Raw genomic sequence first — 17,309 nt, forward strand, 5'->3', positions numbered from 1 at the left:
ATTTTTTTTTTTTTACCATGACGTGCATTCTTTTTCTTATTTAAAAAATTAATTGAGAAGACTTTGAAAATTTTAATTTTATAGCAGGAAGCCATCGCTAATGACTGGATCTTGGAACTTCCTGTTATGGTCACTTTGTATGTATGTATCTCTCATTTCCTTAACAGACAACTGAGTTTCTAGAAGATTTTTTTCCCTATACAGTTTGTTCATTTATGCATTCCTTTCTCCATTCAACTTATTTATTAACGGCCTAATATGTGCTTGGCACAATGTAGATAGATGCAGGGGATAAGTGAGTATCAGACGGCACAGACATGGTTTCTGCTTTCAGGGAGCTTGTAGTCTCAGGAGATTTTTAAAGCAATAGTGTGCATAATCATTACATTTGTGTTAAGGGCTTTGAAGGAAAAGTACAGGCTGCCATGAGACCATACACTATGGGCATCGCAATTGTTGGAGACAATTCAAGAAAAAAGTTTTCTGTGAAAGTGACATTTTACTTTGGACATGAAAGAAGAGAAGAGGTTAGTCAGGCAATGAGATAGGAGGAGTGATGGACAGAGAGAGTATGTAAAAAGGAGCTTGTTCTACTTGAGAACCTAAGAAAAGACTTGTGTGATTGGAATGTAGAGAAGGTTGAGATGAGGCTATACAGGTAGAGGCAGAGGGACTCCACTTTGTAAGCCAATTTAAGGATTTGAAATTTGTTTTAAAGACTGTGGGAAGCACTGAAGAGATTTAACCAGGGAGTGGGATGATCAGGCTTGCACTTTAAAAAGATAGCTCTGAATGCTGTGGAGGAAATAGTTTTAAAGCGGGCAAGCGTAGGATGTAAGGCTTGTTAGAAGGCATTATTACTTTTAAAATTCAACCCCACCACCCCCTATCTTGAACATATTAGGTATTTAACAGAGGCTTATTTAATGTTTCATCTTCGTAAAAGCAAGGCATTTAGGATTTTTAAGCAAAGGACATTGTAATTTAAAAATGGAGCTATCTTAATATTCAAGTCTTTTTCTTAATTGGAGCAATATCTATAGTAGTTTCCCAAGCCCTTGTAGGAAGTAGAAACGGTGCAGTTTGTCAATTTCAGCTGCTCCAGAGACTTTGAAGGCAGAAGGGAGAACATACAAGTTAAAGGCTTTCTTTTTTGTTTCCAAGACTGATCCCTTTCCTGTTTTCAGTATTCCTAAGTATGATTGGACAGATTAATCTCAAGGCCCCTTTACAGGGCAAGTAGACAGTAGGCCTGCATGTGTCAGGGCCTACTGCTGTCTTGTCTGCATCTGCAGGGAAGAGGAACTTTTGTTGGAGTGTTACCTAGGTGGCTGGCTAGCTCATTCATTCAACAAATTTGGTAGTTTCTTGCCAATGATTTAACCCAGTGTTTCTCAATTTTCTATCATTCCTTTACCCAGCCTTACGATTTAGCTATATTACAATATCATCTGTACTATAACTTAATATTCTTCTCTAAGTTTACCTTTAAACTTAAATTTATTTTAAAATAACCTACCATTAGTGAAAAACTTACTTGCCCTGAGAAGACAAAGCCATAAAAAGATGTACTTCCATTGAAAACAAAACAGTATTATTAAAGTCTGAACTAGTTTCTGATGGTTGTGAAACTCTGAGACCTGTTCCTTCTCTGTTTAAAAAAAAAAAATAGACACTAGCAAGTATTAAAGAAGTGATAGGCTAAAACCAAACTGAGACTGTCTCCTTAATATAAAGGAAATATTAGAAAAGAGATCAACTTTCTCACTATTGAGTGTTATATAGTGCTGCCTGCAAGGACCACCTAAAACCATTTTGGTTGGAGTGATACCTATGCTTTGAAAAACACTGTTTTAACTGATACATCATTATCTTATTGTTTTCTACGTTTGTGGATGGCTGATTTTGGCTTGCTCTCTTATTAAGGGAACAATACCAATCCTCATGATTGAACAATTACCCTTGAGTAAGTTTTAAAAAGACTAAAAAACCAAACTTACAGGATCTATATTCAATAGCTTGTAATAACCTATAATGAAAAAGAATATATGTATAACTGAATCACTATGCTGTACACCAGAAACTAACACAACCTTGTAAATCAACTAATTTAAAAAGAAAGCCTGTTTTCTTCAAGGGCTACATAATTTATATTATGGAGTCAGTTGTATAAAATGGAAATAAACTTTCCCCAAAAGACTCAGCAACCAATTAATCAATAGTCACCTAGCCATCCAGAAAAGGGGAGCCTGACAGCGGTCTGAATGTGATGAGGTATCTTAGTTAAAACTCTTTTGGGTGCAAGGAACAGAAACCCATTGACAGTAACTCAAGTAAAGGGAGGTTGTTTATAAATCCTTGTGTGAGCTTAGGGCAGGAATGCAGTGTTCTAGAGCCTGATGGAAACTGGAAAGCTGTCAGGATCTGAAGTTTCTTTCTCATATGCTCATCTCTGCTCTTATCTGTGTGTGTCTATTTTCTCTGCTTTGTTCTTCAAGCTGTTTTTTTTTTTTTTCTTTTCTTTTTCTACTTATTCATCAGTTTACCCAGGCCCAACATGTTGGTTTTGTGGCCACACCAAGCTGAGGGGATAGATTAGGGGGAGGTTACTAGCCTCTCCCCCCAGGCTTAATCAGCACTGCCTCTTCCCCAATTTTTTGATAAAGATAATTAACATTCTTTATTCTTTCATAATTGTTATGTGAATGAAAAGTCAAGAGATAACTCCTTTTCTTCACTCCCCATCAGCCAGTTTGCATTCCTTAGGGTTCCTTCCAAGTGAAAATTCTGGAGCTGCCGCTGATCATCTCAGACTGGAAATATTTATTGCCTTCCAAATGAGGTTCTCCATAGCTTTCTGACTCCGGATTTCAGTGTTGCAGTTACAGATTACCAGGAAAAAACTCGATTAACCCAGCTTGGGTCAAGGGTCCACTCCACTGGGCTTCAGTTTCATGGTCTAGACATGCTCATCCAGTTCTACCCCTTCAGCAGAATCTGTGGAAACCATTCCCAGAGAAGAGGGTGTGGGTACAGTATATCAGAGCCTGGTCAACAACAGAGGGAAAAGTTACATATCCTTACTGTCCTAACCTTTGGTCTGATGTATTTATGGGCAGAGCCTCAGAGCTGAGGTCTCATCAAAGATAACTGCTCTTTGAGAAGACTTCAGGATATGTCCTGTGAACCTGCAGTCTTACAGTACTGAGTCAGAAGTAACTTAGAATGCACTCAGAATGAGATCAGCACCAAGTTTTAGGAAGAGAAGATACCATTTATTGAGCTGAAATATCTCTGTCAGATATTCTGTAAGGACAAATGATGGCCTATCAGGTGAGTTAAGAGTTTAAGAAAACTGGTATCAGATATTTAGGTGTTCAGGCCAAGATTGTGTGCTTTTAGATTTCTGTGAGTCTTCAGTCTCTTTACCTGAGTATTGATCTCTTCTAGATTGTGATTCCCTCCAGAGTAAGTTTTCTTAATCTTTTTACCTAACCTTACTGGTGCTCATCAACATTCAGTGCATTGAAAAAGACTAAAGAGATGAAACTCATGTGTCCATGTGGCTGTATGTTAAAAGTTTTGGTAAAGTTTTCATTGGAGAAAAATTGAAACCATTAGGTAAAATGATAGTGTGACAGGGCCATAAAGCATTTTGAGTTGTCTGCGCTGCCTCTGTCCCTGTTGCTAACTTGGGACCTTGATGAGCAAAGAGGGACCAGTAGTTGTAGTAGATTGTGAACTAGCCTGTGTTCATTCATCTTTCTATATTTCGAATCAACAGCTACCACCCTATTTGCCACATATAACCCTTCTCACTTTTCTAGAAATGAATCTTTGCTTTTATTATACATATTTTTAAATAAATAGACTATTTTTTAGAGCAGTTTTAGGTTAGGTTTACAAAATGGAAAATAGAAAGAGTTGCTACACCCCTCCCCACCACGTTTCCCCTATTATTGACATCTGCGTCAGTGGTGCATTTGTTACAGTTGCTGAGCCAATATGATATGTTATTATTAACTAAATTCCATAGTTTACTGGTTTACATGAAGGTTGATTCTGTGTTATGCATTCAATGGGTTTTGACAAGTATCTGATGACATGTATCCACATTAGAGTATCATACAGAATAGTTTCACTGCCTTAAAAAGTCCTCTTTTCTCCACCTGTTCATCCCTTCCCCAGCTTCTGGCAAATACTGATTGTTCTACTGTGCCTATAATTTTTGCCTTTCCAGAATGTTATGCACTTGGAATCATATAGTATGTAGCTTTCTCAGATTGGCTTCTTTCACTTAGCAGTATGCATTTAAGTTTCCTCCATGTTTTCTTGTTGGCTTGATAGCTCATTTCTTTTTATCACTGAATAATATTCCAGTGTATGGATGGATATACCACAGTTTGTTTATCCATTTGCCTTTTGAAGGACATCTTGGTTCCCTCCAAGCTTTGGCAATTATGAATAAAGCTGCTGTAAACATTTGTGTGCAGATTTTTTTTGTGTGAAAGGTTTTCAACTCATTCGGGTTGATAACAAGGAGCAAGATTGCTGGATCATATGGTTAGAGTATGTTTAATCTTTTTGTTTGTTTGTTTTTTGTTTTTTTGGGAGGGCTTGAAGGTAATTAGGTTTACTTACTTATTTTTAGAGGAGGTACTGGGGATCGAACCCAGGACCCTGTGTATGGTAAGCATGCACTCTACCACTTAAGCTATACCCTCCCCTCTGAGTATGTTTAGTTTTTAAAGAAACTGCCAGTCTTCCAAAGTGGCTGTGCCATTTTGTATTCCTATAAGCAGGGAATGAGAGTTGCTCTTTCTACATGTTCTCACCAGCATCTGGTCAATAGATTAATTTGAGTTGTTTGTGCTTTGTATGTCCCTGTGCTGATTTGGGACCTTGATGAGCAAAGAAGAACCTGGTAGTAGGTTGTGGACTGGCCTGTGTTTAGTCATCTTTCTATAATTAGAATTGACAGCTACCACTGTTTCCCATTTAAAACACTGCTCATTTTCTTTTAGATCTTCTCATCTGGAATCTTTGCCTTTTTTTTAGAATTTGAATAATAGTTGATTACTTTTCTTCCTTAATACAATTTTATAGCAAGTCTTCACTTGCTATAAATTTGGAATGGATGCATAGGGAACCTAGAATTCGAGTTTTCTTCAAAGTCAGTGCTCGTTTCTATTTCAACCAGAGTGTATGCTGGTGCTGTTTTCCCTATATCCTTGCTCACTCTTTTTTCTGGGTCAGGGGAGGGTAATTAGGTTTATTTATAAACTGATTTATTTTTATGGAAGGTATTGGGGATTGAACCCAGGACCTTGTGTATACTAAGCATGCGCTCTACCACTGACCTATACCCTCCCCCCATCCTTGCTCATTCTTGATACTGCTGGACTTCATCCCCCACCCCCATTCCCTTCTTATGGCGGAAATCCTCTTATTTTTTCTTCAATGAATTATTCTTAACTCTGTGGCACAGCAAGTACTCATTAAACATTTTATTGAAGGAACATGGTCCATTTGGTAATTTGAAGCTTGAATATAAGAAAGGGTTCTTTTTAAAAACTGAAAAAAAATTTTTTATGTGACTAAACCCATTAGTTTCCCATAGGTAAAAATATTAATATCATCCATCATCTAAATATGTTTGGTCTTGAATCTTCGTTAAGGACTAGTGTAATTGGATTATATTGCTTTTGAATGAGAGATAAGAATGTAAGATTATATTCTGGACCATACTAGCCATTTAAAGTTCAGATCAACTCCATGATGCTTCTAATACCGAATTAGGATTCTTTCTGAAACATCTGATGCTAGCCTATACATTTTTCATATTTGTTGGTGAAGGAATATAATAACTGCCATAATTTCTGTTTTCATAGATTATCTTGATAATGGTAATAATAAAATGGCAATTCAGCAAGCAGATAAATTGTTGAAAAAGCATAAGGATCTTCATTGTGCTAAGGTAAGCTCATTTGCCCTTGAGTTACTTATATTTGGTGTGTTATATATTGCAGTCTATAAAGGGAAAGATTTTTAATTAATCTTTTTGGTGACTATCTGTTTTTTCAGAGTATTTTTTAGGCTACTTATTTTCCTGATCACTTAAATGCCGTAAATAGTATTTACATAAAAGCTACTGCTTACTTCTTTGGACATGACTTACCTAATTTAAATATTTTATTTTCACAGAGTTAAATTTAACTCTTTGAATTAAGCAATGTTGTGCATTCTTTCTGTTTTGTGCATTCTTTTTTTTTTTTGTTTTTGTTTTGTTTTTGTGCATTCTTAATTTGACTGAAGTAGAAAAGAGTCTTTATTCGCTGATATTTTTAGTAATATGGTTTAGTTGATTCACAACCTTGGCATACCTTACAACTTATCTAGTGTTTTCTAATTGGCTTTCTTTGGTCCATATTTCCTTTTCTTTTAAAAACTGATTTGTCTTTTCTTTCTATCAGGTTTTAAAGGCAATTGGTTTACAGAGAACTGGAAAGCAAGAGGAGGCCTTCATCTTGGCACAGGAGGTGGCAGCTCTTGAACCCACAGATGATAACTCACTGCAGGCACTGACTATTCTTTACCGGGAGATGCATCGACGTATGTTTCTCTTTTCATTGTTTTTAAACCTGAGCTTAATTTTTTGGATATTTCTAATTGGCTTGTCTATTTGTCTGATTTACTTTTCACTCATGATTTGAGTGCATGGCAACAAGTGAAATAATGCATTAACCATGGCTTGCAAAGACTGTAGACAGAAAGAATATTTTACATATACTTGGATCCTTGAAATGGAATGAGGACTTGAATTTCATTTATGACATTTTGATTTGCTAAATGAAAGTGTTGCCTTTCCCCCCACTTTTTAATATGGAAAATTTTAGCCATAGACAAAAACAGAGAATAGTATAATAAATCCCATTGTACCCATTACCCACCGTCAGCAGTTATTGACCCATTGTCAATTTAATGTATACCCCTCTGCCTGCCAGATTATTTCTAAGCATATTCTGGATAGTCTATTTACAGTTTCATCTGTAAATAAAGTTTTTTATTGTTAATTTCTTAAATGTTTATTATGAAATACATATTTTTAATAATATATATTATAGAATAATATATTTTATGTAACACATTAGAACATTTGATGTGGAATAAATGAACATTCATAAACCTACCACTCAAGTTAAGAAATATAACATTATCATACAGGCATGTCTTGGAGATATTGTGGGTTTGGCTAAACCACCAAAATAAAGCAAATATTGCAATTAAGTGAGTCAAATTTTTTGGCTTCCCATTGCTTGTAAAAGTTATATTTACACTATACGGTAATTTGTTAAGTGTGTAGTAGTATTATGGCTAAAAAAAGAATGTATATATCTTAATTTAAAAATACTTGATTGCTAAAAAAATGGTAACCATCATCTTAGCCTTCATGAGTCATAATCTTTTTGCTGGTGGAGGGTCTTGCCTTGATGTTGATGGCTGCTGGTTGATTAGGGGGTAGTGGCTGTGGCAGTTTCTTAAAATAAGACAACAGTAAAGTTTGCTGCATCAATTGGCTCTTCCTTTCATGAAAAGTTTCTCTGTAGCAAAGCATGTAATGCTCTTTGATAGCATTTCACCCACAGTAGAACTTGTTTCAAAATTGGAGTCAATTCTCTCAAACCCTGCTGCTTTATCAACTGAGTTTATATGATATACTAGGTCCTTTGTTGTCATGTGAACAATCTACACTGCATCTTCACCAGGAGTAGATTCCATGACAATAAATCACTTTGTTCATCCATAAGAAGCAACTTCTCATCTGTTCAAATTTTATCATGAGATTGCAGCAAGTCAGTCCCATCTTCAGGCACCACCTTTAATTCTAGCTCTCTTGCTATTTCCACCACATCTTCAGTGACTTTCTCCTCTGAAGTCTTGAACTCCTCAAAGTCATCCATGAGAGACGGAATCAATTTCTCTCAAACTCCTGTTAATATTGATATTTTGACCTCTTCCCATAAATCACAAATATTCTTAATGGCGTATAGAATGGTGAACCTTTCCAAAAAGTTTTCAATTTGCTTTGCTCAGATCCATCAGAGGAATCACTATGTATGACAGCTATAGCCTTATGAAATCTTTTTGTTTGTTTTATTTTTTAATGTAGGAGAAATATACTGCTACTCAGTCTCTACCGTAAAGTTGGCAGCCCTGAGAATTCCTTTTTTAATGTAGCATGTTACGGATGTATTGCTGCTTCCAAAGGGAAATGTATTTCTTTTTTTTTTTTTTTGTGGGGGAAGATAGTTAGATTTATTTATTTATTCTTAGAGGAGGTACTGGGGATTGAACCCTGGACCTCATGCATGCTAAGCATACGCTCTACCACTTGAGCTATACCCTCTTGCCTGGGAAATGTATTTCTTAAAGACTTGAAAGTCAAAGTTAGATCCGTGGGCTGCAGAATGGGTGTTGTGTTATCAGGCATGAAGACAACATTAATCTCGTTGTGCATCTCCATCAGGGCTCTTGGGTGACCCGGTACATTGTCAATGAGTGGTAATATTTGAAAGGAATCTTTCCTGAGCAGTAGTTCTCAACAGTGGGCTTAAAACATTTAGTAAACCATGGTGTCAAACAGATGTGCTGTCATTTTGTTATTTTTATTTGTTATTTGTTTGCTTTGTTATTCCACTTATAGAGCACAGGCTGAGTGGATTGAGCATAATTCTTAAGAATCATATCACAGGGCCATAGGGCCTTAGGGCCTTAGGATTTTCAGAATGGTAAATGACGACTGGCTTCAACTTCAAGTCACCAGCTGCATTAGCCCCTAACAAGAGAGTCAGCCTGTCTTTTGAGCTTTGAAGCCAGGAATTGACTTCTCTAGCTATGAAACTCCTAGGAAGTATCTTCTTACATTGTTTAACATTGTTTCATCTACATTGAAAATCTGTTGTTTAGTGTAGCCACATTTATTAATTATCTTAGCTAGATCTTCTGGCTAACTTGCTACAGCTTCTCCATCTGCACTTGATGCTTTGCCTTGCACTTCGCTGTTATAGAGATGGCTTCTTATTAAACCTCATAAGCCAACCTCTGCTAGCTTCAAACTTTTCTTCTACAGCTCCTCACTTCTCTCAGCCTTCATGGAATTGACAATTAGGGTCTTGCTCTGGGTTAGGCTTTGGCTTAAGGGAATATTGTGGGCGGTTTGATCTTCTTTCCAGACCACTCAAACTTCTCTATATCTGTAATAAGGCTGTTTCACTTTTTTATCATTTGTGTGTTCACTGAAGTAGTACTTTCAATTTCCTTCAAGAATTTTTCCTTTGCATTTACAACTTGGCTAACTAGAGGCCTAGCTTTTGGCCTATCTTGGCTTTAAACATGCCTTCTTCACCCTGTTTAATTATTTGTAGCTTTTGATTTAAAATGTCAGACCTGTGACTTTAACTTTTACTTGAATACTTAGAAGCCATTGTAGGGTTATTAACTGGCCTACTTTCAATATTGTGTCTTAAGGAATAGGGAGGCTGGAGGAGAGGGAGAGAGACAGGGAAATGGCCGGTTAGTGGAGCTGTCAGAACACATACTTTTTTTTTTTATTATTAAGTTTGAGTTCTTATATAATAATGAAAAATTTGAAATATCATGAGAATTACCAAAATGTAACAGATACAAAGTGAGCACATGCTGTTGGAAAAATGGTGCCGATAGGCTTGGCTTAGACTCAGGATGCCACAAACCTTCAAAAACACAGTATCTGCAAAGCACAATAAAGCGAAGTGCAGTAAAGCAAGGTTTGCCTGTACTAAGAAGGCTTCCTGTGTTTTCTTCCTTGTTCTCATTTCTCCCTGTACTTCTTAAGAGATACTTGTTAACCTGAGTATTTTTTATTCTCTTGCTTTTCTTTGTTTTATTTAATTTTTTAAATTGAAGTATAGTTGGTTTGCAATGTTGTGTTAATTTCTGATGTACAGCATAGTAATTCAGTTATACATATATATATTCCTTTTCATATTCTTTTTCATTATAGGCTATAACAAGATATTGAATGTGGTTCCCTGTGCTGTACACTAGGACCTTGTTGTTTATCTCTTTTATATGTAGTAGTTAGTATATGCAAATCCCAAACACCGAATTTATCCTTCCAGCCCCCTCTTTCAATCTTGGTAACCATAAGTTTGTTTTCTATGTCTGTGAGTCTATTTCTGATTTGTAAATAAGTTCATTTGTATCATTTTTTTAGTATCCATATATGGGTGATACCATATGGTATTTTTCTTTCTCTTTCTGGCTTCACTTAGTATGACAATCTCCAGGTCCATCTATGTTGCTGCAAATGGTGTTATTTTATTCTTTTTTATGGCTGAGTGGTATTCCATTCTTTATATATACCACAACTTCTTTGTCCAGTCATCTGTCAAAGGATATTTAGGTTGCTTCCATGTCTTGGCTATTGTAAATAGTACTGCTGTGAACATTGCATGTATCTTTTTGAATTAGAGTTTTCTCTGGGTATATGCCCAGGAGGGAGATTGCTGGATCATATGGTAAGTCTATTTTTAGATTTTTGAGGAATCGCTATGCAGTTTTCCATAGTGGCTGCACGAAACTACATTCCCACCAACAGTGTAGGAGGGGTCCCTTTTCTTGACATCCTCTCCAGCATTTATTATCTGTGGACTTCTTAATGATGGCCATTCTGACAGGTGTGAGGTGATAACCTCATTGTAGTTTTTATTTGCATTTCTTGAATAATTCTCTTGCTTTTCTTTAAATCTTTATCACTTTTGTTTTTCTAAGTAATATTATTAGTTTTGCTTATTTTTGAACTTAATATAAATAAATTCATTCTATATATGTTCTGTGACTTGCACTTTTCATCTAATAGCCAAGTGGTTGTACTTAATTCATTTTTACTTCCACAAAATACTTCGTTGAGTGACTACATAAGAATCTAGGAGCGGAGGTGCTGGGTCATAAGGTATATACATGTTCAGCTTAGAGATAAACATGATGTCAACTTGTTTTCTAGATTTACCCTCCTACTAGCAGTGTGTAAGAGTTTTGATTGCTCCACATCCTTGTTGTTGGTATTCTTAGACTTTAAAATTTTTTCATCAAACCATCACGTTGTCCTTCTTCATATACACAGTTTTTGTCAATTGTTTCTCAATAAAACTGGAAAAAATAAAATAAGACTTTTGCCAACCTAGTGGGCAGAAAATGTAATTTTTTAGTTCAATTTTGTTTTTCATTATTATAAAAGATAAAATTTAAGATTTGAGATATTATATCTGATTATTTAGGGATTATGTTGATTTAGGATATGGATTCTCTCCCAGTGTTTAAAAGAATCATTTATCTATCCTACAAGTATTGGTGGAATGTTTCTATATGACAAGTATTATATCAAAGTCACAGATGAAGGGTGTTCTTTCTGCTCTCATGTTACTCATAGTCTATAAGGAAAAATAGGTCAATATTGCATTATGTATTAATAAATTGTATAAGACAGTTACTTAAAAGATTTCTAGATGGCAGAAGGAAGCAGTGATCAGACTAGGGTGGAGGAGCAGAGATGGTGTTCAGGGAAGGATTACATTTGAACTGGGTCTTGGATGATGTTCACTAAGTAGAAAAGAGAGGGAAGAGGGAACCAGGCAGAGGGAGCACTGTAAAGGCATACATCACTGGGAATCTAGTGGAACTACAGTTTGATGTGGCTGGAGCATAAAATGCTGTGGGGAGTTCGGAAGAAGACAGAGGCTGGATAGATCCTAGAAGGTCTTGTACGTTGTAAATGTGAAGGGGAGGTATGACCTATTCTGTGCTTCATTGAGTAACACCTAAGCAAGAGCAGAGTAATGATCAGATGAGGCAAAGCAAATACTGTCTTCTTCCTTGATGATAGGAGACACCTATTTCCTCCAAATAGGAAAAAAAATTATATGCTGTTAAGATTTGTTTTACTTCAATAATTAGAGAAAATCCTATTTCTCTTTGTCTTAGCGGAGTTAGTCACAAAACTTTATGAGGCAGCTGTGAAGAAAGTTCCCAACAGTGAGGAGTATCACTCTCACCTCTTCATGGCCTATGCCAGAGTGGGCGAGTACAAGAAGATGCAGCAGGTAACTTGATCCCTAAACCTCCCGGCTGTGGGATTTTCTGTTAAAGCCTTTTTAATGTGATTTGACTGTGGTGGTATGTGTGTCTGCATGTGTGTGTTTGCATATGTGTGTGTAGAATTGAATCTGTGTATTTGTGTGTGGCGATCCAGTTATTTTCTTTGTGTTTTAAAGATAAACAGTTCAAGTTCTTTAAATGTTCTATTTCGGAAATTTGATTTTTCTTCTTTTGTGGCCTGAAGGTATGTTTGGTTCGGTTCTGGTAAGTCAGCTTCAAATCATCCCACTGAATCAGATTGCTGCTGTATTTTCAGAAAATGGGCAGAAATCCCAGAGCAAAAAATGAACAGACAATAGAAAAATTAACTTTAAAAGCTTACATCTATTTTGTTTATTATTAACTGTTTATATATAGCCTGCTGAGATTTTTAAATAAGGGTGGGGGAAATCCCTATTGCTTGGGATTTTTTTTAAACTTTTTTTTTATTGAGTTATAGTCATTTTACAATGTTGTGTCAAATTCCAGTGTAGAGCACAATTTTTCAGTTATATATGAACATACATACATTCATTGTCACATTCTCTTTTGCTGTGAGCCACCACAAGATCCTGTATATATTTCCCTGTGCTACACAGTACAATCTTCTTTATCTGTTCTACATTTTGAAATCCCAGTCCCTTCCCACCCACCGTAGGATACTTTTTTTTTTTTTTTTGCTGGATGTAGCTTATCTGCCATGTAGCACATTTTAGGTGTTCCTTGTATACACGTGAAGGAGCTACATTTGCACTAATAGGTGGGTAAAGCTGGCATCCCAGAGAAATGCAGTTTGCACTGTAAATCTCATAAAGGGTTATGATGTCAAGCTAGAATTTTTTTAAAGAAATGCTTTGTGGGTATAATGTCTTAGGGCAAACCTTTTGTACACGGGTTTTTGTTTTGTCTCGTTTACTTGAAATACCTAATAAAGCAGGGAGGGTGGAAGATACTATATTAGATAAATCCTTTCTCTTTAAAATCAATCTTTGTATTTGCTTATGCAAGTTTTAAAATTGGAATAATTTTTTTTGACCCAAATATAATTATTTAAAGAGATTTTTATCATTATTATTTACTGTTGCGGTATAGTCTCAGGAATAGTATGCAGAGATTATAACTTTTCTCTTAATGTAAAATGAGTATATTTTTTTAAATTGACAACACTAATATGTATATACATATAAATATTTAGTATCATTTTTCTTTCTAGGAATATGTTTTCAGCAAAATATATTAAATGTACATTTATGGACATAGTTAAAGAAATTACAGTTCACCTATATTGTAGGAAAAAATGCAGCACCCCATCCCCTCCCAAGTTTGTCTTTATCTGTTGACCTAGAAAGATGTTCCCAGTATACGTTACTTGCGAAGAGCAGGTTGGAAAGTGGCCTTCTACTCCCCTCACATCCGCGCCTCCTTAATAAAGGGTGTATCTCTAAGTATATGTACTGAAATGTTACCAGGAGATAGGGCTAAGGATACCTTCTATCTTAATTTCTTTTCTTTCCTTTTTTTAAAAAGCATGTGTTAGTTTTATGATCCCACAAAATATATTTTTGAAATATATATATACACATACTTATAAAATAACAAAAAGTACAACTTCATGCAATAGCAATACTAGGGTAAATTTTGAAAAAAGGGAAAAAATAATCTGCCACTTGAACAGATTTTGTTTACGTATGGTTTAACTTTACATGTTGCCAGAGATATATACAATTTTGCGTGTTGCTTTTTGGAAACATTGCACTGATGTGACTTAACAGGTTTTCCAATGTGTTTTACCCATAGCATGCTTTTACATTATTTTATTCTAGTGCATTGGAAGAATGGAGCACTCTAGTGTTAATGTTTTAGAATGGAATGTCTAATTTTTATTCTGCCTTTGTTGCTCTGAAGGTAGTTACAGTTCTTAGCTTATATATATATTTCTTCTGAAAGGAGTATGTCAGTCTAGTGTAATAGGTATTCTGTAAATTACATGTTATGCTTCATGAAGGTGAGGGCTTTTGTTTTGTTCACTGCTGAATCTTCAGTTCCTAGAATAGCATTTGCAGGATAAATATTTGTTAAATAAATGGGTGATTTGCATAAATTGGTGGAGGTAGGAGGAAGGGAAGCCAGGGAATCAGAAAATTAGAGGATGTTTGCCTCATATGACATCTCTGGCAGGAAGTATTTAAAACCATCTTGAGTAAACAGTTGCTAGTCATTCATATGGTGATTAGACTTTCCTTTTTTTGTAAGTGATATTCCTGTTTGCAGCCATGTTTTTCAAACTTGTCTCTGGTCAGAGGTTTTCTATAGCAGCAGAATGTTAACATCTGCAAGATAGGGTGTGGGCATGAAATTTTTCTTATTTTTTATATTAAAAAATCATGGTAAGTTTATATTCTATTCCTTTTTATTTCTGTATGTCATTATAAAAATGCTTTCTTTCCCTCAAGTTATCAAGTAAAACTGATTTTCTAACACTTTCCATTCCATTTCTCCAGAGTTTGATGTTAGAAGCAGGAACCTCAAGCCATCTTAGACTCTCCTTACTTATCCTGTGTGCCTATTTTGTGTCTAGATCATCTTGATTCTACCTCCAGTGTCTTTGAGGTCTCTTTCTATTTGATCTACCTTATCCTGGTTAGCTTCTTCATTGCCTCACCTCTTTCTTCCTGTTTTCTTTCTTCACAGTACTGCTAAAATATTCTTCCTAGAAGAGTATAGATACATACATATCACTTCTTTACTCCATATAGACTCCTTTTTGAATGACTTATAACAAAAGTACCTCTGTCTTTTCTTTTCACCCTTTTTTCTGTTACTGCTCTTAATTTTTTGTTTCAGCCAGATGTTCTACTTGTTCTTCTCAACAGGTCTTTTCTTTTTTTAATGTTTTTGTTCGGTTACTCATTTTGCTCCTAATTAGAATTGATTCACTCACTTAGCCATTGACCCTAAATAATTGTATTTGTGTATGTATTCTTACCCCCCGCCATCTTTGCCTGTAGGCATTCTGTTTGACTTTCAGAGTCCTTCTGAAAGACTGCTTGCTACTTTGGAGAAGGCTCTATTGATAAAGTTCTCTTCCCTACCTTTCCTTAAAAAAAGAAAAAGGAAGGAATAAACAAACTTATTAACCTTGCCCTCCTTGGAAACACCTTAGTATGGTGTTTTTGTATAGGGCATTTATTTTTGTTGCCAAGTATATTTTAGTTGTTCGAATATTTGTCTTACCTGTTTCCCTAGCTTTTAAGTGCCTTGAGGATTGGGACTCAATCTTTGTATCCTTGGCAGGGATAGATGGTTCCTTTCACTTAATGAGGGGCTCCATGTATTTTTCAAGTGGATTGAAGATAGGCAAAAGATTAAAAAATAAAATAGTAACTGTGTTAATTAGCTAACAGAGTTCTTAGCGTTGATTACTTGTTGGCTATTTATGGACAGATTCTCAGGTGTACGTGAATAGATCTCCTTTGCGCCTTCTTGCCATGTTCCTGCTTTTAAGTATTTGCATATTATACATTTCACAATGAAAGGGTTCAATTCTAATTAATGGTATCTTGACAGAACCTGAATATTTTCCTCATCTAAGAATTATTTTTTGCATTATGTCATAGTAATCTTACCTAATTTTGAAGTTTAAATACCCTGTCTGGATTTCTGCATTTATTTGTTTTTACTATAATTAGTGCAGTGTCTTCAGTAAAGTTATTTATTGATGTACGTTCATAAGCCAAATTTTGTGTTTGGTAGTTTACCAGAACTATATTGGATTGCAGTATTTTCTAGAAATACAGGGCTTCAGTTTGAGAGAATCTGATTCAAAAGGTGAAGTATCATTCCTGATGTAAAAATTCACCTTTGTGATTTGCCTCTACTGTTACCCGATAGAGAATATTCATCAAGTCACTAGGCACTTGACAGTAACTGGGATATTTAAACGTGTTGCTATTCTTCTAGAAAACTTCTTGGCACATATCTCGGTCATTAACTGCCCTCTGTATGGTGCTTTCTAAATTAAGTGTTTATGGCTCTCTGTCTTTCAGGCTGGCATGGCTCTATACAAGATTGTCCCCAAAAATCCTTACTACTTTTGGTCTGTGATGAGCTTAATTATGCAAGTGAGTATGGCATTCAGAATGGGATTGAGATTTTTGTTTTTGTGTATAGTTACTGTCCTTAATGTGTCCTTTGAACATCTTGAGTAACGTGTTGCAGCATGTGTCAGAGACTTAACATATTGTCAGTTGATTTTTTTGAACTGGGGAGATTTGGTATTCTTTATGAGTTGGTATGTCGGTTTATTTGTGTGTAGCACAAAGTATATTTTCCCTGGATCTTAGATCCATTATGGGTTATTTGATCAAGTATGAGCCTTAAAATGTTTGATATTTTGACTTGAGGTTTATCTTTAAGATAAGACAATATTGTTGGTTAGTGAACAAGGTTATTGAACTGAGTGTCCTTGTTTTATCACTTCGGCTTTCTGAGCCTCAGTTTGCTCTTTTGCAGAATGGAGATGCTCATCTCCCAGAGCAACTGTAAGGACTAAAATGGGATACTGTGTAGGAGAGTATGGGGAGGAAGGAATTAAAGTGTAGCAGTTAAGAACAGAGAGGCTCTGGGTTCAGACTGGTCTGCTTTCAAATATTGACTTCACCACGTCTTGGAGAGCTGTTGGGGAATCTTCTAGCCTTAGCTTACCTATAAAATAGGCAGGATAGCTACCTTGAAAGGTTGTTCACAGGGGTAAATGAGCTCTGAGCAGAGTCTTTGGTGATTTTAAAATGATTAATATCATGCATTCATTTTAATTATCATTCTAAGATAATTAGCTAATAGTAAGCAGTACTGTAAATAGAATTGGCATTTCTCTTTTAATATGTGAAGATCTCAAGAAGACATCTGAAAGGATTTTCTCTTCAGATACCTAGTACTCTATATATAATAAACAGTATAGACATACACCTTCTTAACATATTTCTAGAAAAATGTATGAATGACCTATTTAAAAGTTATATCATAATGTGGAAACTGCATTTCAAGAATGCATAGGATAATGACTCTTTAGTAAAGAAATCTCTTGTAAAGTAAACCACTGTCTAATACATCTTGGCAAGTTCAAATTAGGTCTG

The 17,309-nt window shown here is 35.5% G+C and overlaps 1 protein-coding gene and 1 non-coding gene across 5 annotated transcripts in view; one reads left to right on the forward strand and one right to left on the reverse strand.

Moving 5' to 3' along the window:
- The window catches only part of NAA25 (N-alpha-acetyltransferase 25, NatB auxiliary subunit), a 60,745-nt gene that overhangs the window by 3,577 nt on the left and 39,859 nt on the right, over positions 1-17,309 (forward strand). For all 4 annotated transcript variants that reach the window (XR_010378592.1, XM_031442732.2, XM_031442734.2 and 1 more), the window contains exons 2-5: positions 5,892-5,977; positions 6,474-6,612; positions 12,022-12,140; positions 16,221-16,295. Coding sequence is in view for 3 of the 4 variants with exons in the window: in XM_031442732.2 (XP_031298592.1) it covers positions 5,892-5,977; positions 6,474-6,612; positions 12,022-12,140; positions 16,221-16,295 (419 nt within the window). In the remaining variant the exon portion in view is untranslated. The remainder of the gene's footprint in view (positions 1-5,891; positions 5,978-6,473; positions 6,613-12,021; positions 12,141-16,220; positions 16,296-17,309) is intronic.
- Positions 8,163-8,278, reverse strand: LOC116150094 (small nucleolar RNA U109). The gene has a single exon (XR_004133767.1). It is a non-coding gene; the product is annotated as a small nucleolar RNA U109 (small nucleolar RNA).

This window comes from Camelus dromedarius, chromosome 31 (genome assembly GCF_036321535.1).
Source record: "Camelus dromedarius isolate mCamDro1 chromosome 31, mCamDro1.pat, whole genome shotgun sequence".
Taxonomy (NCBI): Eukaryota; Metazoa; Chordata; class Mammalia; order Artiodactyla; family Camelidae; genus Camelus; species Camelus dromedarius.